General features: G+C 40.3%; 1 protein-coding gene across 1 annotated transcript in view; it reads left to right on the forward strand.

Moving 5' to 3' along the window:
- The window catches only part of APIP (APAF1 interacting protein), a 31741-nt gene that overhangs the window by 1231 nt on the left and 6766 nt on the right, over positions 1–23744 (forward strand). Inside the window, exon 2 of the mRNA XM_012452338.2 lies at positions 19139–19239. Within this exon, the coding sequence (XP_012307761.1) occupies positions 19139–19239 (101 nt within the window). The remainder of the gene's footprint in view (positions 1–19138; positions 19240–23744) is intronic.

Here is a 23744-nt window from a genome sequence, read left to right on the forward strand (position 1 = left end):
ACAAGGATTGTCAAACTAGATATGACCCATAGACAGCTTGGTGGACAGGCATGTTTTGTTTGCTGCACTCAATGTTCATGAAAACTTTAAGCCCATATATATATGGGCTTAAAGACAAGGATGGTATGACAATGTGACATAGTATGACATGACATATATATATATATATGGACTTAAAGTTTTCATGGGCTTAAATATATATATATATATATATTTTTTTTTTTTTGACACTGAGTTTCACTCTTGTTACCCAGGCTGGAGTGCAATGGTGAGATCTCGGCTCACTGCAACCTCCACCTCCTGGGTTCAAGCGATTCTCCTGCCTCAGCCTCCTGAGTAGCTGGGATTACGGGCGCGTGCCACCACACCCAGTTAATTTTTGTATTTTTAGTGGAGACGGGGTTTCACCATGTTGGCCAGGCTGTTCTCTGACTAGTTACCTCAGATGATCCACCCACTTCAGCCTCCCAAAGTTCTGGGATTACAGGTGTAAGCCACCACGGCCATTTCAAAATCCAGAACCATTTCAGCCTCTTTTAAAACTTCAGAACATATGGTTGCATAGGGCCCTTATTTCTTTTTTTTTTTTTTTTAGATGGAGTTTTGCTCTTTTTGCCCAGGCTGGAGTGCAAATGGCATGATCGTGGCTCACTGCAACCTCTGCCTCCCAGGTTCAAGGGATTCTCCTGCCTCAGCCTTCTGAATAGCTGGGATTACAGGTGCCCACCACCAAGCCCAGCTAAATTTTTTTGTATTTTTAGTAGAGATGGGGTTTCACCGTATTGGCCAGGCTGGTCTTGAACTCCTTACCTCAGGTGATCCACCTGCCTCAGCCTCCCAAAGTGCTGGGATTACAGGCCTGAGCCACTGCGCCTGGCCTGGTCCCTTATTTCTTCATGGGATCTGGATTGCACTTACTAGTGAACACCACCTTCACCTTTACTAAGGGTATGTGCTGGCCAGATTACCATAGCTTCCACTACTTACACTAGATTTGCATATCCAGTTAAATACATGAGCCCCTCTAGATATTTGTATTTATCTGGTTTTGTACAAATACATAAAAACAGCAGTAAGAAAAGTTTAAGAAATTATAAAATTTTGTAGTTTTAGGGAGTCTTGGACAATTGAAAGAGACAGTCTCTTTGGCCTTAAGGAAGGGGAGTGTTCAACTGTAAGTGATTAATTCAAAAAATATTTAGTGAGTGCCTACTATGTGCCAGGCATTGTGGATTTAAGAGTGCAAGCTGCATCTGGTTCCTTCTCCCATAGAACATGCTGTATAGTGGGAGATACAAATTAGTAAAGAGACAAGGATGGTATGACAATATGACATAGTATGACATGACAGCAAGACATAGATGGGAAAGTTCAAGGTAGTTTAGGAGCATGCACTTCAATGGGTTAGAGAATATCTCAGGAAAAAGTGAAAGTATCTACTGAGGCCTAAAAACTCAGGAAGACATAACCACATATGATGAAAGTAAGGATGTTCCAAGCAGGGGAAGAAGCATGTACACAATCTCAGCGACAGGGACATGGTGTGTTACCATATTAAGTTTGGCGTTCTGGAACATAAAGTAGTGGCCAGGGACTTGAGAAGAGATGAGGCTAAAGAGAAAAGCTAGGACCAGACCTAAAGGGCCTGATAAGCAAATCTTAGATTTTTAAACTAAGGGCTCTGAGATAATCAGCAAGATGACCAAAGAAAGCCTGAAGATTGCTGGCTAGAGTTAAAAAGACTAGAGGCATGGAGACAGACTAGGAAGTTGTAGTAGTAATCCAAGTAAGAGATGCTGGTGGTCTGAGTGAGGAAATAAAATCAGGAGGTCTTGGTTATTGATTAGATGTGTGTAGTGAGAAAAGAAATCAAGAATGACTTTTAGGTTTCTGATCTAGTGATTAGGGCCTGGTGGTCTACCAGAAAGAGAATACAGGAGGAAGAAGCAGTTTATGATGGTCGTATTGTGGACATGTTGAGTTTGAGATACATGCTCAAAACGTGGTACTATACACTGGGTGTATTAATCAGGGTTCTCTACAGGGACAGAAATAATGGGAAAAAAATATATATATATATATAAAGGGAAGTTTATTAAGTATTAACTCACATGATCACAAGATCCCACAATAGGCCGTTTGCAGGCTGAGGAGCAAGGAGCGCCAGTCCAAGTTCCAAAACTGAAGAACTTGGAGTCCAGAGTTGGAGACTCAGGCATCCAGTATGGGAGAAAGATGTAGGCTAAGAAGCTAGGCCAGTCTCTCTTTTCACATTTTTCTGCTTGCTTGTATTCTAACCACGCTGGCAGCTGATTAGATTGTGCCCATCCAGATTAAGGGTGGGTCTGCCTTTCCCAGCCTACAGACTCAAATTAATCTCCTTTGGCAGCACCTTCACAGACACACCTAGAATCAATACTTTGTATCCTTCTATCCAATCAAGTTGACAGTATTAACCATCACACTGGGTATTGCTTTCAAGCTAGGAGAGAGAGCTGGATTGGAGATAAAGATTTGGAAGACTTGCTCACCAAAACTTTCCCTCTCAAGACCTTTGTATTATTTATTTATTATTCTGTCTTTGATAGACACTCTTTTCTGAACCCATATTATATTATTTGCCTCCCTCTGTAGCCCTTTCAATAATTTTTTATTATCCTTTGCAGTAACTTTCCCAAGTGATTTGTGTTACATGGACTTGCTTCTTGAATTCTAAAGATTCTTCAAGCATCAAGTGTATTATTTTCAGGTCAGACTCGAAATAACAACAATCTCTAAACTGATTTTACACTTCTGAAATTAAAACCCTACTGACTGGCCCATGAACTGATTTTCTCTAACATCAGCAAAAGTCAAGGAGTATTTCCTTAAAAGAGAAAGCATTTACCCAGAAACCGTATATTAAAGTCCAGGCTGAAAAATGCAAACATTAGTAAGTTGTTGTTCCTACCCTTCAGAAACTTGGGCAGTTGTAAATGCATATTTATAATTAATATATACCAGTAATGGGCAGTGGGGCGTTGGAGGAAAGGACGAAGTTCCTTTAGAGGATAACCAAGTATTTTGCAAGTACAGAGGGAGAGGAAGGTCATTTCAAACAGTGACTCATGGAAGGCTATATGGAGAATATGGCATTGTAGATTGGCCAGATGGAACCAAAAAGAAGATAATAGGCCCAGCATTTACCCTATCTTAAGAGGTAACACTATACAACACTGATTGTTTTTTGCTATGTGAGAGTATTATATGCCCGTTGTCTAGTTCTGCTATTTTAAACAAAACTGGAAACTCAGATTTTATATGAAATCTCTTGATTTTAAAGTATAGCCTCAAACTCTTTTCTAAGCATTGTGTAGACCAAATAAATAACTTCCTGTGAGCCTGAAGCAGTCCACAAAATATAGTAACTTCTGATACAGGACTTTTTAATGTAAGGGATATGATCTTAATGCAACCAATGTTTGTTGAGCAAAGTACTATGAAAGGTGTGGCTATACCAAGAGCTCATTCCCTACCCTTTAGGGAGCTCTGCTTAGTTGCAGACAAAAACCAGGTAGAGACTACTTCTATTTTTTCAATTTTACCTTAACTATCACAGTGTCCTATATATGTTGACCCTGAATATATATCTGTTCTTTGATATTTCTACAACACAAGGACATCCAACACCTTGCCCTTTGTTTTCCTTGACCTCATCAGTGCTGTTCATCTTTACCTCCCCCTCACTCTAACATCTCATTCCCATGGTCATCTCCTTCTCTGCCTAACCCCTACCCCTTTACCATACACTTTTTTGGGTATATTCAACTATATGAATTAGTACCTACAAATATTCTGGTGTCCTACTGCACCTGGCCTCTGAGTAGCATGTGACAGTCCTCTGGGGAGCTTCCTTTTATATTCCCGTAAGTAGCTGTTCCATAACCTCACCATCTCACCCCATCCTCCACCCCACACCTGTTTCAAAGGTGACTTCGCCTCCAAAATCACAGAGAAAGTGAAAGCTATTAGGTGCAAATTTCTTAATTTTTTCCTCTTCCCACCTGCAGTATAATGTAAAGCTTAAGGAATAGGATCTAGAATTAGACTGCCTGGGTTCAGATCCTGGCTCTGCCACTTGCTATCTGGGTGGCCTTGGACAAGTTACTTAATCTCGCGTAGTACAATATAGGGTTGTTATAAGGATAAAGTAAAGTAGTCCATATAAAGTCTTTAAAAGAATGCCTGGCACAAAATAAGCATTCAATAAATAAATGTTAGCAATTCTTATTATCAGTGGTATTATTACAGTATTTAATATTACATTATAAATATTATTACGTACTTACCTGCATCTTTATCTTTCTTCCCATTCCTGTTTTTCTAATGCCAGCTTCTCTATCTCTACAAAGGCTGACCTCTCAGACCTTTGCTCTCCTATATGTTTAATCTCTCCCTGTCTCCTAATGTTACCCCTTAGCATGAGATAGAAAACTCTCTTAATTAGCCAGTTTTCCCTTCTGTTTCCCTGTCTAGCCCTTCTTTATAGCAACACTATTTAAACAGTCATTAGAACTCCATGCCTCCAAGTTCCATTCACTTCTAAATGAAAGTGAGTGAAGCCCACTGCGATTTGGCTTCCACACCCAGTCTATTGAAACAGTTGTTACTTAAGATCATGGTTGATCTAATTTACATGTGTAGTTGGCCAAGCCAAACCTTTAGCCAGGAAGAACCCTGCCACCCATTTCTTTGAGCCTGCATTGAGCAGCTGAACATTGCTGGAGAATATTGCACAACTTTGTTGTCTGGCCTTGCTTCATGATTTCAACCTCAAATTGGCACTTAATGCTGTCCAACAGCCCTTCTTTGTTTCTCTTGTAGTTCACTGTTCCACTCCCCAAGATGACTATTTTATACCTTTCATTCTGTTGTCAAGCTTCTCACACCCTCCATACTCCCAGCTGATGTCTTTGTTTATACTTCAGACAATAGAAGTAATTAGGTAATGAACTTCCTTACCTTCCTACCACAAAAACCTACCAATCTGCTGGAGCGTGAACCCAGGTTCTCCTCATTTCATGAAATGGAAGAAGCCCAGTTCCTCCTCAAGAGTTCAGGATCTCCAAGCCCTCTCACCTTCTATAGTTATTTCTCTTCCTCTCCCCATGTCTCTTATTAGGATCACTTCCTTTCTGGTAGGACTGTTCTCATCAGCTTTCAAGTCCTTCCATGATCTGGCCCCTACAAATTTATCTTCTGCCACTCTCAGCACTTCCTCACTCTGCTCTAGCCAACTGATCTTCTATCTGTGAAGTACTTGCTCATTTCAGAGCCTTCACACCTGCTATTTCCTCTGCCTGGAGTACTTGCCTCTCCCCAATACCAAACCATGCACATGCATACATATTCATTCATCACACACTGGTTTAGTTCATGACTTTTAGGTCCTAGATTAAATGCCACCTGCTCAGAGATGCCTTCCTTGACTGCCTTAATCAAAGTTGATCCCTGCTGTTTTTCTCCAAGTCCTTTGTTTGTTTCCCTCTTAGCACTTTTTGCAATTTATTTATGTATTCTATGTATACCTTTTTAAAACTCCCTAGAGTGTGAATTCTTTTAGGTTAGGCCCTGGGAATTCAGGTCTAGTTTATGACTGAATTCCCAGGGCCTAGAATAGGGTTCAGCACATAGTAATACTTCTGACCCACCTCTCAGTGAATGGTATCATCCACTCAGCTACTCAGTTGACCGCAAACTTGGGAGTCTTTGAAGCTTTCCTTTCTCTCTTTCAGTTTTCTCACCCCAAGTCCTCTATCTTCCAAATGCATCTCCACCTTCCCTCCCTTCCAATTCCCTTCTTAAACTCTTTCAGCAGCCTCCTTGCTCTTCTTGGCTTCTGCTTTCTTGGCCACTGCCTTTCAGCCTCTTTACTGCCACTGTGCAAATGTTTCAAAAACAGACTCTTAACACATATCTTACGTTTCAAACACCTCAGTGGTTTTCAGTCATCTGTAAAATATAGGCCAAAGCCCTGTGCATAGCATTAGGTTCTGGAGGATGGAGGTAAAAGGAGGCTTAGACTCAGCCTCTTCCAACTACTGAGCATTCTCTCTGACTGAAATGCCCTTTCTCCTCTTCACCTACCCAGTGTATACTCCCACCGTCCTTCATTAAGACAGATAATAGAAATACCAATATAGAACAAACTACTGGTGTTGAAATTTAGAAGTCTGGAGATCACTGATCCAGATTATTAATATAAGGATACTAATGCCCAGAAAATATCACTAACTTGCCTTAGGGCACACAGCTACTGGGGGTCAAAGCTGAAAACAGGCTCCATGTCTTCTGATTTCTCATCAACACTTGTCTGACAAGGAGGAGGAGGAGGGTTTTTAAGTACGATGAAGATAGAAAGGAGAGCTGGGGCATTCAAGTAAAAACCAATATGCACAGAGAGGCAAGTGCAACAAATGTGCAGAACGAAGTAAAGACCGAGGACAGAAAGTATGACACATCTTTACTATGCCTCCATTCAGTCCCTCCCTGAGGCCAGTGTCAGGAAAATAAGTGAAAGACTTTGAAACAAATAAAAAGATTATTTACTGAACAGTAAATAAAATAAAGTGGAGATTCATTTTATTGTTAACATGGATATCGCCCAATTTTGCTAAGTCAGGATTCTTCGTTACTTATATATGTATGTTTTACATTCTCTTTTGAATCAGTTGTAACATCTTACTAGTTTTCCCATTTATTGATAAGTTAAGCAATAGCTTTGATGCATGTTTTTTATACTTGTGTAAGAATCTCCCAGGAAAACCTATATCTGAGGAATGTGTGCCTATATTTGCTTAAGTTGAAAGAAAAGATGGAGGGTGCTGGGGGCAGTGGATTAGAGCCATTGTTGGCTGTGAGTAGGTGTCTCAGAGACAAGCCAGGCTGACTTCCTTAAAATAACTAGATTGAAAAAATTGGAAAAATAAAGTGCCAAATCAAAACTTGTTAGACTTTAATGATGTTGATATGTACAAAATGCTGTTAAATATGTTTTCTCCTCACTATAGAACCTCTACTATAGTTTATTGTAATCAATCTTTAGATACATATTTCAAAATTATTATTATAATTGAAAACCAGATCTAGCAATAATAGGAAAGTAATATTGACATTTGGGTTAGAGCTAGATACTAACTAAACCTTTCCTTCTTGTCAATTCTTGTTAAAATATATGTTGTGGTAGTTACTTTCTTCTGGACAGTTTAAATGACTTCATTTTCACCAAGTATATCTCTGTTGGTGCCTGCTAAGTGATAATTTTCTTTGAAATTTTAATTTCATGGGTCTCAGTGATTGAAAATTTATTAACAGCAGCTGCCTTGTCATTGTTATTACTGTAGTTTCAAGCTGGATAATTGCGGTAATACCTCAGCACTGGAAAAGACAAAAGAGAAAAGGGAGACCTGTAATAAAAGACCATTTTCTATAATGTTTGCAATTTGCTGTGCAAATTGGTGGTTTTAAGGGTTGGAAGACTGCAGGAATCTTCCCATTCGCTGTATTTTAAGTTGTAATTAAAATATCACATACCTAAACAAGGAAATAGCAAATTATACACACATAGGTAATTTGGACTAGATTTCTTAAGGACAGATATATGAAGTACCAACATAATTTTTCCTTAATAGTTTCTATAATATTCCCTTTCTGAGGAAATGTCACCCCAGCTGCTGTTAGGGAGTTTAGGGTGAGGACTATTTCTGGCTACTTCCTGCTGAAAAGGAGCATCAAGGCTAGGGCTCCTCCTGGGGTCAATCTAAGGGTCCTCGGAAGAATGGCATGTCCGTGTGTGGAGCACCACAGTTTGGGAGCACTATTTGGTTTGATTGCTTCTAGATGAGAGGAAACAATTTGAGTAATAGTATTGAGTATTCAAGGTCCAAATATTACTACAAGACATATAAGCAAGAGGGGCCTTAATAAAGTAGCTAACCAATTCTATAAAGAAGACTGGAATTCATTAAAGAGGAATTGTAGCCTCTTGGGGCTGAAGCTTGCATGTTCTCATAGCCTGTCAATGATTTTTGATTTGATCTTTAAGTACCAGTAGATTTTCCTCTACTTTACTAGAGGTGGCAATCCAGAAGCATCATGTTTCATTTAAAAGTGCACAGGTACCTCCTACTTCAGCTGTAAGGACGTCTAAGGCCCATCTATTCTGTGCTACTACTGAGGTGAAAGAGTCTATAGATTGCTATTGTGCCTCTATGGCACCTACAGTTGTCTTTCACCCTCGTTGCATCATAATAGAAATATTAAGTACTGATCGGGAGAGGGATCCCCATAAACCAGTCTAGAGTCTGGCTATAGAATTTCCCATCCATGGTTTTTCTTTGATGGGATGTGCACACCCTCCCCAGTCTGCCCTTTCAGTTAAATCTCCATATGAGGGCATAGAAATGATAGATCTCTTTGTCCAGCATGTTCAAGATAGTGTAGTCTTTAGAAAAGAGCCTGAGTTAGGGAGGACCCCAGATGATGCCGCCATCTTGGTAGAATTTAAAAATAATAAGTCAGGAGCTACTGCTACTGTAGTACAAGTTCCCTCCCAATGCCTTGGGAGGATTAAGTGTATCCAGGAGCCACACACACACACAAAAAAAATTAGTCCTGTTCCTTGAAGGCATAGTTCTAAATTGTGGCTTGTGAGAGACACGGGCAGATTTTTCTCATATCTTAAAAGTTTTCCTTCTTTACATATAATAGGGGCATTCTTGGGATGAGGATATCCATATTTAGGATATTTACGATGTCGTTTGGGATTTGATATGCCGAATGAGAAGGATCCATCTGACAAATGGAGCTTTGAAAAATTAGAGACATAATATGCCCTGGTCAATATTTCAGATGATCCTGTGGCAAGGGCTCTTAGTCCAGATATCTCCAGTTTGCCCACAGATCTGTAAGCCACTACTATTAGCAAACATCATACAAGGGTCTGGAATCTAATGAGGGACATGTTCAGAAAGGCCCATGTGTTATTCTTTACAATATAGTCAAGGTGGTTACTTAGAGCATGCCATTTCCGTTGGGACTTCCAACCAGAATGAGAGACTAGATTCTGAAAGCCCTCCACTAGGGCTTCTGATCTTTTTAGATCATCCTTGTTGCACTCTCCTCCCCAAATCTTTGAACTATTACCAGTTACAGGTATGATGTTACAATATCTGAGATCTCCCACATATGGCCCTTCCCCGCTGCTTTTAAAGCAGAGAGAGGCATTTGCTATTACTTGGTTTAATTTTCCCAACCTGAGGATATGAAGCTTATCTTTGAGGAGGGTGTTCTTTGGCATTGGGAGAACAGTGTTTTCTGGCACTGAGAGCGGAGTATTCTCCCGAGAGGAGTTAGTTACCTAGTTGAAAGTGCTCCCATACCATGTCCAATTTATGCCTGATAGGTCTTTAAGGGTTAAAGGTAAAGCCAATAAAGGGAATCCTAAGATGGTGAGTTCTGGGTCATTGGAAGTTTCCTTAGTGTCATTGAACTAAGCAAACCACATAGGACAGACCCAACAATTAGTCTTGTTGTATAAATGGGCCATGGCAGATACTGCAGGAGCTAAAGGGTGTGATGTATTACTAAGTGATTAAAAAGTCCTAGCAGACTGAGGGTTAGTGAAACGCTGTTTAGTTCCTTTTAGTAACTGTTATTCCTGCTATGAGGATAATAATTAAGCAAAATGCTACAGTAATTGAGATTCTCTGTCCTATATTCCACCCTGAAGTGCTACAGTATGTAGTCCTACTGCAAATAGTAGAGTGAGTAAAGCAATTCCCACAAGGGTGGCGTAGTAAATAATCTCCATCAAAAAGAAGTTACAATATTTGGCGACAAATCTCAAAAGGAGAGGTAGAGACGACAAAAAGTATTTGGTGAGGTGGGGGTGAGACTAAGATGAGTAGTTCTCATTCAGTTACTTGTCTTTTGTCATTTTCAGCTTAAGATCTCCTGTTTTTTTTACATTGATATTTAGGACGTTCCTCTGGGCTGTTAGGGGTTGCTCCCTTAGCTCTCCAGGCTTTGACTCAAATATCATGTATCCAGGAGTCGATTCCTGCCAACTTTTATTGCCAAGGGGCTTGAAAGAAGAACAGTGTAAGGTCCTTCTCAGCTTGGGTTGAGGGAGGGAGAGAGAGAAGGGAGAGCCTTTACCAGTACCCAATCTCCTGGGTTGATAGAGGTAGTCCAATTTCCTGGGGTTGGGCTTTTGCTAGTTGTGCTGGAAGTGAGCCAGAGAGGTTACATGCTTAACTAGCTCAGAGGTTTCCCAATCTAACAGAAAATCATTGGTAATGAAAGGCCATCCGTACAGCATCTCAAAAGGTCTAAGACCTAATTTTGAAGGAGTATTTCTTATTTATAGCAAGGCCATGGGAAGAAGAGTGACCCAAGGAAGGTGAGTTTCTTGGGATAATTTCTGAGGTGTCTCTTGATAATATCATTAGTTTTCTCTACCTTCCTTGAGAATTGGGGTCGCCAAGCACAATGGAGAGGATATTCTATGCCTAGTGCTTTTGAGACCCCTTTGTGTGACAGCTGCCTTAAACAAGGGCCCGTTGTCACTTTGAAGGTACTTAGGTAGACCAAAACTGGGAGTTATTTCATTAACTAATGTTTTTAGTAACTCAGAGATTCTTTCTGTACTGCATGGAAATGCTTCTACCCAGTTAGTGAAGGTATCTATCTATACCAGCAGATATTGAATGCCCTTTGTCTTTGACATGTGGGTGAAGTCTATTTGCCAATCTTCCCCTGAATAATTTCTTAGTCTTTGGGTTTGAGGAGGAAAGAATCACCTGTTCAGGGGATTATTTTTAAGACAGACTTCACAAGTTTTGCTTGTTAAGCAAGCCTTGCTTAACAACTTACTTGACTGTTTTTAGTAAGCCCTCTCCTGAAAACAATCTCTGGGCACATTGGTAAGTTTTATCCTTTCCCAAGTGGAACGCTTGGTGAAGGATTTTAAGGACTTTCCATTGGCTGGAGGCTAGCAAGTGGAGTTTTGCCTCTGACTATAGCCATCCTGTGGACTGAAATGTATACTCTCAAGAAGTGGTCCATTCTATTTCTATAGGGGAGTACTGAGGTTTAATTTCTCTTACGGAGCCTTCCCAGATTAGAGGGGTGTGAAGTGTGTTGATGTCTTGAGGCTTTCTTGCTGCTGATTTAGCTGCCTGATCAGCTAATCTATATCCTTTGGCTACCTAGCTGTTCCCTTTTGATGTCCTTTACAATGCGTCACTACTATCGCTTGTGGAAGGGAACTGAGGATAATAACCTGTTAATTTCCTGGTGATATTTTATAGGAGGTCCATTGGTAGTAAGAAAATGCCTTTCCTTCCAAATGACAGCATGAGCATGGAGAACCAGGAAAGCATACTTGGAGTCAGTGTAATTGTTAGCTATTCAGGGCCAGATATGGTGGCCCACACCTGTAATCTCAGCAATTTGGGAGGCCGAAGTGGGCAGATCATGAGGTCAAGAGATAAAGAACACCTGGCCAACATGGTGAAATTTCGTCTCTACTAAAAATACAAAAATTAGCCGGGCATGGTGGCAGGCGCCTATAGTCTTAGCTATTCGGGAGGCTGAGGCAGGAGAATTACTTGAACCCAGGAGGCAGAGGTTGCAGTGAGCCGAGATTGCACCACTGCACTCCAGCCTGATGACAGAGCGAAACTCCATCTCAAAAAAAAAAGTTATCTTTCCTTTGCTTAATTCGATTGCTTTTGTAAGAGCTATTAGCTCAGCTAATGAAGCACTTGTGCCTGGAAGGAGATGCACTTTCACTATGTCATTTAGAGTGACTACTGCGTATGCTGCCTTACGGACTCTTGTTCTACAAAAGAGCTCCCATTTGTGAAGAGGGTCCAGTCTGGGTTCTCTAGGGAAGTTTCCCTGATATCTTCTTGGCTGCACAGTCTATACTATGACTTGTCCATAGTCATGCTCAGGTTCCCCAGTTTCCTCTGGGAAGAAGGTGACTGGATTTAGACGAGAACAAGTCTTTAATTGGGTGTTAGAACCTTCTAACAGCAGGGCCTGATATTTAAGGAGTCAGCTGTCTGTTAGCCAAAGGTTCCTTCCTAGAGTGCAGTAGTCCTGCCACATTATGTTGGGTGTAAACAATTAAATCATTTCCCAGGGTTAGTTTGGAGGCTTCTGGGACCAGTAGAGCCACGGAGGCAATGGCTAGGAGACATGCTGGCCATCCTTTAGCCACCAAATCAAGTTCCTTATTTAGGTAACCCACTGGCTATTGAGCTGGTCCTCAGGCCTGTGTTAAAACTCCCAGGGCCATTCCCTTCCTTTCTGATACAAACAGATTAAAGGTCTTCCCTACAGGACGGCTGAGGGCTGGTGCCTTGAGCAAGGCCTGTTTTAGCTGGGTGAAGGCCTTTTGAGCTTCAGGTTCCCAGGTTAAAAGAAGAGGGCTCCCAAAGTGTCTTTTATGAAGTTATATAACAGATGGGCTATTTCACCATACCCAGGTATCCATAGTTTACAAAGTCCTGTAGCCCCAAAATCCTCTTAGTTGCTTGAGGGCTTGGGGGTAGGGGAAGGAGGAAATAGGCTTAATCCTTTCTTCCCCTAATGCTCTGGCCTCCTTGGACAGTACTAAACCTAGGTACTTCACTGAGCTTTTGCAGAGCTGGGCCTTGGGTTTTGAAACCTTATGTTGTCTATTAGCTAAGAAGTCAAGAAGAGCTTCAGTGCCTTCCTGAGAAGCTTCCTCAGTTGGGGCACAGAGCAGAATGTCATCAACATAATGTAAGACCCTAACTTGAGGATAAGAGAACTCAGAGAGGTCTTGTGACAGTGCCTGCCCAAACAAATGAGGACTATCTCAAAATCAATGTTAACTGGGCAGTTTGGCCAGAGAGATCTTCAAAGGCAAATAGGTATTGAGAGTCAGAGAATGGTATGCAGAGAAAAGACATCCTTTAAATCTAGGACTGTAAACCACTTAGTTCCCTCAGGTATTTGAGTTAACAGGGTGTAGGGATTAGATACCACTGGATGGATTGGAATGAGAGCTTCATTAATGAGGCGAAGGTCCCGAACTAGTCTCCATTCCCCATTGGATTTCTCACTCCTAATATTGGGGTGTTGCAGAGGCCAGTAAAGGGTTTGAGGAGGCCCTGTATCTTTAGGTTATTAATAATGGCTTCTAGCCCTTTCCTAGCCTCTGAGTTCAGGGGATACTATCTCTGGTTAGAAAAATAAGTGGGATCCTTAAGATAGATCTGGACTGGCCTAGTGGTTATAGCTCGACCTTTTCTTCCTTGAGTTGCCCACACTTGTGGTTTAATGTTAGCTTCCATCAGTGGGAGACAAAGAGTTTGTCCCGGGGCTATAAGGATGCTGGCCCCAATGCAAGCTAGGATATCTCTACCTAATAAAGGAATGGTACTTCAGCCATGATTAAAAAGACATGTGTAAATAGTAGGTTCCCACATCTGCAGCTAAGAGGTTGAGAAAAATACCAGGTTAGAGTTTTTCCTGAGATGCCCTTTACAGTCATACCACAGGAAGAGGGGAGGCCTGGATTAGAGAGGAGAAGAGAGAGACTGACTCCAGTATCCAGAAGTTCCTACCTTTGATTTCCGGAATCATCCAGGGTTCCTGTGCTGTAACAGCAGTCTGAGTTGCTGGAGCCAGGGGTTTGAGCCCCAGGACCCATCAGTCCTGCTGGACTATCTGTGAGACTAGTTCTGAACCCAGTGACCTCCATTTCTGGGGGCAGATCTTTCTCCAGTGGTCTCTGCCACAGGCTGGACAGGGTCAAGGTGGCTTTGTCTTGCCTGGATATTCTTTCTTAAAATGCCCTGACTTGCCACATCAATAACAGCTAGTGGATGTACCTCGGGGATCCTGGACTTTGCAAACTTGTACCACTGCTACTAGAGCCTCTGTTCTTTTCTTGTATTTCCTTTCCTTTTCCTGGGCCTCCTCCTGATCCCTATTGTAAAAGACTGAAGTGGCTTTCTCAGGAGGTTTTCAAGGGTACTATCTGATCCTGTAGCTTGCTTCTATAGTTTCCTTTTAATATTGAGAGCTGCCGATTCTGCTTATTCTCAAGGACAAGTAATAAACTTGTCCTTGAGAATAACTGTCACTCGACTGAATCCAGGGATAAACAGGTGTGCCTCTCTCAGCCTTTCCATAAAGGCTGTGGAATTCCTGGCTGGTCTTTGGTCTATCATGGACAGTTTAGAATAATTGAGAGGTTTGGCCCTGGTTTTCCATGGGCCCTCTAATATACACCTTAAAAAGTGCTCCCTTTTCCATTCATCTCCTGAGTTATTGGGGTTCCAATCAGTGTTGTCTACCAGAACTACTTTCCTTCCTAATGGGAATGGAGTTTCTACTTCTTCCTCACCTTCCCTATCTCCTCTTTTTCTCCTTGGTCTTCTATAGGAAGCATGTTGCTCATCTCCGTATTTTTCTGCTGCCTGGAGAAGCCTGCTTTTCAGCTGCAGTGAGGGTCTGACTTAGCAGCAATATAACATCCCTCCATGTGAGGTCAAATACCTGAGTTAAATTTTGAAAAATTTCTATATACCTATCTGGATTGTCAGAAAATCGGCCTGAGTCTCCCTTTATTTGTTGAAGATCCTGTAATGAGAAGGGAATTTGAACCTTTATGGCACCATTCCCATCAAGCATTTCCTGCAGAGGTAAGAGTGAAGTAGGGAGAGTAGGATATACTGGAGATGATGGAGCTGGAGAAGCTGATGGTCCAATTGGAGGGGGACCAGAAGGGTTGGGACATTCAATAGCTGTCTCAGATTGCTCCACTGGAACTTGCTTTAGCTCTGGGGAACTATTCCCTGTGGGCTTGCCTGCCAAAGCTGCTAAAAGAACTGGGTCGATTGTGAAAACCTTGTAAAGGTCTGGGTTGTCTTACAGGGCAAAGAAAGTCTATACATAGGGGACCTCAGTCCATTTGACCTCTGTCTGCAGAAAAGAGCTAATTGTTGGGTAATATTAAAATCAAGGCTCCCCCCAGCAGGCCAGGTTTGTTTGTCCCCAAGATGTTAAGAAGGCCATGCCCTTGTGCAATAGACTATGAGGCACTTTTTCTTCGAAGTCTCAGGGTTGAAGCAGTTCCTGTGTTTTAAAATCCACTCCAAGGGAGTGCATGCTGAAGACGATTCGTAACCCATCTAGAAAGAAAAGTGAGAATAAAAGTGTCCTTTTAGTCTCCTTCCTTTCCGTATGTGACCCAGGGTTGAGAAGAAAATAGTGGGGGCGTCCCCCAACTATTTTCCCTCCCTGGTTCCTGGGTCCCACCACTCTGTTAAATGTGCCACCCATGACTGTAGGTATGACCCTCCAAGCCATAGCACCAGAGGAACTAGACTTTTGGGCCTAGTCACACTTCCCCAAGCAGTCCTAGTCCTCTTCTTATTATTTCTCTTCGACCTCCTAGACTTGTGTGACCTGTGCCTCCCTAAAAAAAAAATGGATCTCAAGAAAAACTATAATTGGGCAAGTCCCCTTTAATGGAGGGGGTGTGCTAGATTGAACTCTATATCCTGCTATTATGGCCCGTGCTAAAGCATTTACCCTTAGAAAAATGGTTCTGGTTAACTTCTGGACTTAAAATCCCCTTACTAGTTAAGTACTATCTTAATTGGAGACAGAATAGGTGACTTAAAGGAACATAGGAACCAAATGGCCATTTTCCTGCTGATGGGATAATATCGAGACTAAAATTTGACCACAGAAGATATGTAACTCCTAACTGTTGAAAGCAGAGTTTTCCTGTTCACAGAAGAGGCTTAGAGCCTGATTTCTAGTGGTGCAAAAGGAAGCTGCAGTGTTACTGTAAAAGAAAAAAAAAATGTACCTCATGAAGAGGATTTCTATTTCCACTAGGTGGCGCTGTTGGTTTAGAAATACTATGTGCTTGTCATCCAAGGGGTAGAGAGAGAGACCTGGAAATGCCATGCACTCTCCAGACCAAGGGCAGAGAGAGAGAGAGACACTAGCTGTGGGTGGCAGGAAGAGGAACCCTCTGTTCCTAGAATATTTCAACAGCATTCCTGTGCTAAACTCCTCGTTACTAAATTTCAACAGAGAGTAAGAGACCGCACATAGAAAAAGAAGGAAAGTTTTGTGTCCTATCCAGAGGCCTTTGGATAACACCAGGATGTGCCATGGCCAAAAATTCTCAGTTGCTTCAGAACTTTTCCCTGCTTCACACAATGGTAAGGTTTCCCCATGAAAGGAAACTGATTCAAAATATGGCCAACATTCCCAATGACCCGTGGGTATTGGGGGGTTCTCCATGTTCTCACCAGCAAGCCTAACATCCGAGGCTTTAGAACGGCACCCATGATAAGCGTATTTTTAACGGCTGAAGGATGCCTGTTGATTGATTTGATTTGATTTTAAAATAGAGGCCAAGAGCACCTAGGAATGATAGAACAGACTGTAAGCCTGCTCTTATACTCACTACTCTAATGAATATTGTACCTCGGATTCCAGGCCAACGCACCAGAATGATAGGCTCTGACGACTGGAGGAACAACAGGGTCCTTTGTCTCGCGCCAGTTTAGATAAACGACACGGATACACGTGGAATGGTTTTAAGGAGCAGAGAGTTTAATAGGAAAGAAAGAAGAAAGAAGCTCCCCAATACAGAGATAGAGGGAGGGGGGCTCCAAGCAGAGAGAAAAAGTCCTGTGTGCAGCAGAAATCCATCCGTTGTATTAGGAGGCTGGATGAGGTGGTGTTTGATTTGCATAGGGCCCAAGGGATTGGTTTGACCAGGTATGTCACTCATGTAGCCCACAAAAAAACTAGCCCTCCCACACTAGCCTTTTAATATTCAAATACAGGCCACCATGATGTTCTGCACATGTGCAGATATCTGGGGCAGCCATGATGCTTGGCACATGTGGTGACAAGGAAAAGAGGGTGGGAATCACCATGTTGGACTCAGTTTCTACTGGCCAGCATTTGCATATCAAAGCTTGCCAGCCTGGCCCTTCAAGCAGCTTTTCTGCTAGAAAAGAAATGTTTTTGGAGCTGCTTTAGTAAAAGAAAAAAAAACCTTACCAAGGACTCCTTACCCTATCTGCCTAAAATGATTTAGTAATAACTCCTATAATAGTTTTGCTATTTCAAGAATTTCCAGCTCTTTAAAATGAGAAGGAAACTAACATTGACTGGGTCAGTTAGTGTGCTGATTGTATTATGTCCATTTTATCTCATTTTAATCCTTACAGCATTTTCACTGTATGGATAAGTAAATTGACACCCAAAGTTATATAAGTAATAAATCAAGTAATGTGGTTTGCCTTTAAGTCGGCTAACTCCAAGACTAAGTTGAATCAGAACTTTTAGAAATTTCTAGGCTTTCATGTTTTTAGTTTTATATTTTGAAGGTTACTCCATCAGTCATCGTTTGTAATACTTAAAGTAAGTAGAACATTAGCAGTAAATCTGGGGGAAACACTCCAATTTCAGTGTCCAGTTAAGTAGCTAAGAATTCTGTCTGTTAAATAATTATCCCTCTTTGAACTCAAAGATGTTTTTCCTCCTTTGCCGAGTGACAGGATCAATAAAGGCATGCTTTTCTGTGATTTTCTCCACAGTGAATCTTGTTTTGCTCACTCTTACCTTGAAGGTAGACCTCACTGGGATCTCCAGTTTATGTGGGGATTTTTCATTAGATTCCCTCGAATTGATCAGGCCCTGGGTTTTATCTCGTGTTTCTAGTGTCTTACATGGCTATCAGAATTGAAGCTTAAGGTCACCAGGGTTTTGAAATACTTCAGGAATCTTCTGGCTGTGGAGCTCATTTCTCTCCCAAGTCTCATTCTCATTTTTTTATGGCCCCTGTGAAGCCTTACTTTTTTGCCAGCTCAACAACTTATTTTGAATTTTTTTTTTTTTTTTTTTTGAGATGGAGTCTCGCTCTGTCGCCAGGCTGGAGTGCAGTGGCATGATCTCGGCTCACTGCAACCTCCGCCTCCCAGGTTCAAGCAATTCTCCTGCCTCAGCCTCCTGAGTAGCTGGGACTACAGGCACACACCACCACGCCCAGCTAATTTTTGTATTTTTAGTAGAGACAGGGTTTCACCATGTTGGCCAGGATGGTCTCGATCTCTTGACCTTGTGATCCACCCATCTTGGCCTCCCAAAGTGCTGGGATTACAGGCATGAGCCACCGCGCCCGGCCGAAATAATTTTTAAAATAATTTTTTCAGCATTTGTACTTATTTTCAAGGTAAGAATTGTATGTCATCCTGCCCAAAATGGAATTCATTGTATTTCTTCTTCATTGTTTTCGTTTTCATTAATTTAAACCACAAAAAAGCAGGAGAAAATGGTGTAGATTTTTTTTCTAAAGAAGTAATCATTGGACTTATAAAAATAAGGCTTGATATTTATCTGTCTCTCTATATACACACACATACACACACTCATAAACACATATCTTCATAGAATGGGTTCAGCAAGTATTAATTAAGATCATTTCTGAATGTTTTTTGTAATTTGCTTCATTTTATTTTTTATAAAGAGTATATGTTGCTTTTGCAATAAGAAAAACTAAAATCATTATGGGAAAAAGACAGGACTTTTGTGGTATAAAAATACAACTGAACCAATACACAGAGTATGTGTTGAACATACAACTGTCATAATATCTCATGTATACATCATCAAGCCTTAATTAAATAAGGTGTTTTATGTAAATAAATGTTCTAGACAGACTGTTCTTTCAGCATGGGATTCTATTTTCCTTCAGCGTGAAATTCTGTTTTCTTTCAGCCATTTCAGTTGATGCTTTGTAATGTACACTGGGCATTTCCCCACCTTGTTTTTGCAGCTTGTTCCTTAGTGTTAGACTATATGACCCTATACTGAATAATCCCAGGTTGCCAAATAATATAGTAGATCCACTTTCTAAACATTAAAAACAAAATATGTTTGTAATAGTTTTTTCCCTCACTGTGCTCTTTCTATAGTATATTTTCTTAAACTTTCCGAAATTAGCTTCTTACTAGAAACACCAGCTGGAATAGTTACTTGATAAAATGATGTCTGTTTTAAAAATCATTACTTTCTTTTTAAGGACAAGGAGCATCCAAGATACCTGATCCCAGAACTTTGCAAACAGTTTTACCATTTGGGCTGGGTCACTGGGACTGGAGGAGGAATTAGCTTGAAGCATGGGTAAGTTTCTGGAAGCCTTTATTACTGGGAACTCTCCATTTGATTAGACCACAGTTGAGTCTAATGTGTTACATCCAAAGAACAACTGATGATCAGTTTTATGTAATACTGAAGGTATTTCGTTTCCAAATGGACAAGTGGACATTTGTATAACTGAACGGAAGCAGTGTACAAAAGCTGCAGATATAACAATTACTTAAAGATTGAAGAACCAAAATTTCAAAGCACAATAATTTAGTCCTCAGTTTTTGGAGTACCAGAGTTAAATAACATGCTACCAACTGTGCTCATATGCCTGAAATTCTAGAGGATCCTGTCTAGGTAGATAGGATTTGTTTCAAAGGTTCAAGTACTTTCTTTTTTGAAACAGAGTCTTGCTCTATCGCCCAGGCTGGAGTGTAGTGGTGCCATCATGGCTCACTGTAGCCTTGACTTCCCTGCGTAGCTGGGACTACAGGTGTGCACCACCACACCTGGCTAATTTTTTCTGTTGTTTTTTTTTTTTTTTTTTTGCAGAGACTGGATCTCACTATGTTGTGTGGGCTGGTCTTGAACTCCTGGGCCCAAGCAATCCACCTGGCTGGGCCTTCCAGATACATATTTTAAAGTCACTTAAATACAGATGACTAATCATTAAAAATCCTGGTAATTATTTTTTATTGAATCAAAAGAAAGGCAATATGCTTTCTAAGCACTGGTATCATTAATGAATACAGTACCTGCTAATGTGTATTCCTTAGTGGACAAAACAAAATGTACTGGACTTAATTTTAAGCAGAAAGGATAAATAGTATTCAATTGCTCATTGTATTTATTTAGTGTCATTTATTCAAGAAGATTAAGAAATAAAGTATTAGTGTTAGTAAGAAGTAACTTGCTATCAATGAAATTAAGGTTATAGAACCTCATTCAAGGATTTCTGATATAGGATTAATCTATTTTTCCTCCTAAAATATGTTAGGAATATTATTGTCTGGAGACTGTGTGTTAAATTGAGTGATATTGATTTATTTCTTTATTCTAATTCACTTTCTTTAACAGAATTGGATTAGTAAAATATTTATATGCTGATAAATATAGTCATGCCCCCAAGGAGGCTGCATTGCATATTAAGGAATGGAATGTAAAATATAATCAGAACATTTTGAACAAAAGGAATTCTGTGGCATACCACAAGATGATGCCATTATAATTTTATCTGCTTTAAATTACTGAGTTAATGCATGAAATTTTCACTGAACGTTAGGAAATGACAAGAGGTGCCTCTGTTAACAACTAGCACAGTTAGGGATATAAGTCATTTTGAACAAAAGGGATTCTATGACATACCACAAGATGATGCCATTATAATTTTATCTGCTTTAAATTAATGAGTTAATTTAAAACTCATGAAATGTTCATTGAACATTGGGAAGTATTCATTGAACATTGGGAAATGACAAGAAGTGCCTCTGTTAACAACTATCAACAGTTAGGGATATAAGTATTCTCTCAGTCTAGTAAGATTATATTCCACGTGGTAGATCAATAAATCCATCTGTGCCTCCTCTCTTACCATCATCCTAGTTACTAATGTGTAAATACAGCATTGCGCAAGTTTTCACATTATTTTGCCAAAACTTTCAAGTTGGCCTGTTCACAGCAAACCCTATGATAACAACATTTATTCTTGGTTTCATTTATCCATTTAGAAGTTGAGTCCCAGCAATTTGGTTTCCCAACTCTATTATTTATAGTAAATCATATTCTAAATGCTGCCTTTAGTTAACTGCTTTTTATTTGCATGTTCAGAAATAGTTTGTATATGTACAAAATAAAGCTTTCTACCAAATGAGCTAAAATAACCATTTCCAACTGGCTCTTTTTTTTTTTTTTGGAGACAGAGTTTTGCTCTTGTTACCCAGGCTGGAGTGCAATGGCACAATCTCGGCTCACTGCAACCTCCACCTCCTGGGTTCAGGCAATTCTCCTGCCTCAGCCTCCTGAGTAGCTGGGATTACAGGCACGTGCCACCATGCCCAGCTAATTTTTTGTATTTTTAGTAGAGATGGGGTTTCACCATGTTGACCAGGATGGTCTCGATCTCTTGACCTCGTGATCCACCCGCCTCAGCCTCCCAAAGTGCTGGGATTACACGCGTGAGCCACCGCGCCCGGCCCCAACTGGCTCTTTAAAAACCCAACAAAGTTAAAAATAGGTGAATGCAGAACTCAAGACAATTTTTTTTCTTTTTATCAAAAAGACATAAAGGACTGTTCTTTCTAGTAGAATTTTACTAATCCATGTACTACCATTGTATGTGGCCATATAAACCACTCATTGGCACATCTTTTAAAATTAAATGGCTCTTATAGCACTACAATCAGTTTGTAGGAAAGTTTCATCATATATGTGAAATGCTTTATCATTAGTTCTTAATGAGTGTGGAGGTCATGGATGGAAAGAGACACAGTCATATGGCACTGTATTTGGAATCTTATTAAATTTGTGCTTTACATACTAAAATGAAAATTTTGTAGTAAAAATGTTGATATTTAAATGATATAATAAATCACTACCATTCTCAGCAATATTATTCTCATGTTGTTAGTGAAAGTGTGGCTCTTTGATGCTTAGGGCAAATAAATTTGGAATAAAGTGCAAACCTAATAAATTATGTTTCCAGAATAATATAGACAACAAGCTTTTTGGGAACATAAAATGATTTACTGATTCCAAGATTTGGCTGGAGTATTCCAGCTTACGCTACAAGTGTGTAGTACCAAAAATTAAGTCAGAAGAAGGAAATAAAGGACCAAGAAAATATTAGTAATCAAGGCAATTCCAGGATACTCAATAGCCACTGTGTTTAGATTGGGTCCCTACTATTCAAATCTATAATTTCTGCTGGATGCAGTGGCTCATGCTGATAATCCCAGCATACTGGGAGGCTGAGGCAGATGGATCACCTGAGGTTGGCAGTTCGAGACCAACCTGACCAACATGGAGAAACGCCGTCTCTACTAAAAATACAAAATTAACTGGGCATGGTGGTGCATACCTTTAATCCCAGCCACTTGGGAGGCTGAGGCAGGAGAATTGCTTGAACTTGGGAGGCAGAGGTTGTGGTGAGCTGAGATCATGCCATTGTACTCCAGCCTGGGCAACAAACTCTGTCAAAAGAAAAAAAAAAAGCCAAATGTTTAATTTCCTATTTTCACAGAGTAATATTGACAGGTGTCAGAGAGACTGATCCTGTTGCCTACGATTAGGACTACAATTAATCCATATTGTAGACAAAATAATTGAGGCACTGTAAGATTTAAATTATTTTTTAAATGACCAGAAGGTAAATAAAAATAGAAGCGACTGAATATAGATGTATTTTGACCTCTTGGGGTTTGACCCTTGCTTACCACAGTGGAAGAGCAGGAGTACAGAGAAGTTTATTCCAAAATTTAATAATTTGAAATTCAAAATGCTTTCTGTTTGTGGCTTAAAGCGCCAAGTAGATATTTCACTTTAATATTTGGTGTGTTTCTATCCTGAAAAGCTCTGTCATCTTTATATTTTTATCCAGATAGCTCTTTCTTTGTAGGTGTAAATATATTTTTCTAAAACATGTTTGGCTAATCTTTTAATTACCCAAAGTTCGTCAAAGTCTAAATTAATTTCCATTTTACAAAGACAGTAATTAAAACAGACTCAGCATACCAAGTCACTTGAATAAACAGAATACTCTTGGTTTTCCTGCTTGATAGATGGGTTTTACTTACCAGCAGACCATTTTGTATTTTATTTGAGTCTATTCCCAGGACTGCATAAATTTCTCCCCACATAAGAAGACCCACAAGTCCACTTATATATGGAGGTGAGTGGACCATGTTACACAAGGACACAAGATTTGCATCACTGGTATTCATAAAAAGCTCTAGTTAATAGTATGATCCCAACCCATTCTCACTGGTTCCAGAGGAGTGTCCTTTTATGTTATCCTTACGTAGCAGAACTCGGAAACAGTAGCCACTTCATGAAAGCAGATGCTTGCATGCAGCTTACAGTGCATTGGATTTCCACTCACAATATCAGACATTTGTTTCCTAGACTTTATCAATGGAACCTTAAAGAAACTTTGATTTCACCTTACATTTTTATCAGTTCCAAGCCTACAGCTTTATTAGTAACTTGAACTTCAGCAGCTCGATATATAGGCCATCATTCTCCTTTGCACTATGAAACGTTTTATATTTGTTCAGTGTCCCTATGTCTGTGACTTACTAGCAGAAACGAGCATGCAGGTACTGGCATTTTCTTGGTTTGCATATATGCGGCAGCTTGTTAATACTCTCTGGCAGCAGTTGAAACTGGTAAGTTATCAAAGATATCCAACGAGAAGAGAAAAAAGACTGATACGTGAGCCAAGGGACATTTAGTTATTGTTGAGGGTGAAGAGAATTTAGAGAAGATTGGAAATTAATTTCCAAATCAAATTTGAGAGCACCTTGTGGTAAATGGTAGGCTATAGC

Source organism: Aotus nancymaae, unplaced genomic scaffold, assembly GCF_030222135.1.
Source record: "Aotus nancymaae isolate 86718 unplaced genomic scaffold, 86718_ANA_hifiasm-v0.15.2.pri h1tg000059l, whole genome shotgun sequence".
Taxonomy (NCBI): domain Eukaryota; kingdom Metazoa; phylum Chordata; class Mammalia; order Primates; family Aotidae; genus Aotus; species Aotus nancymaae.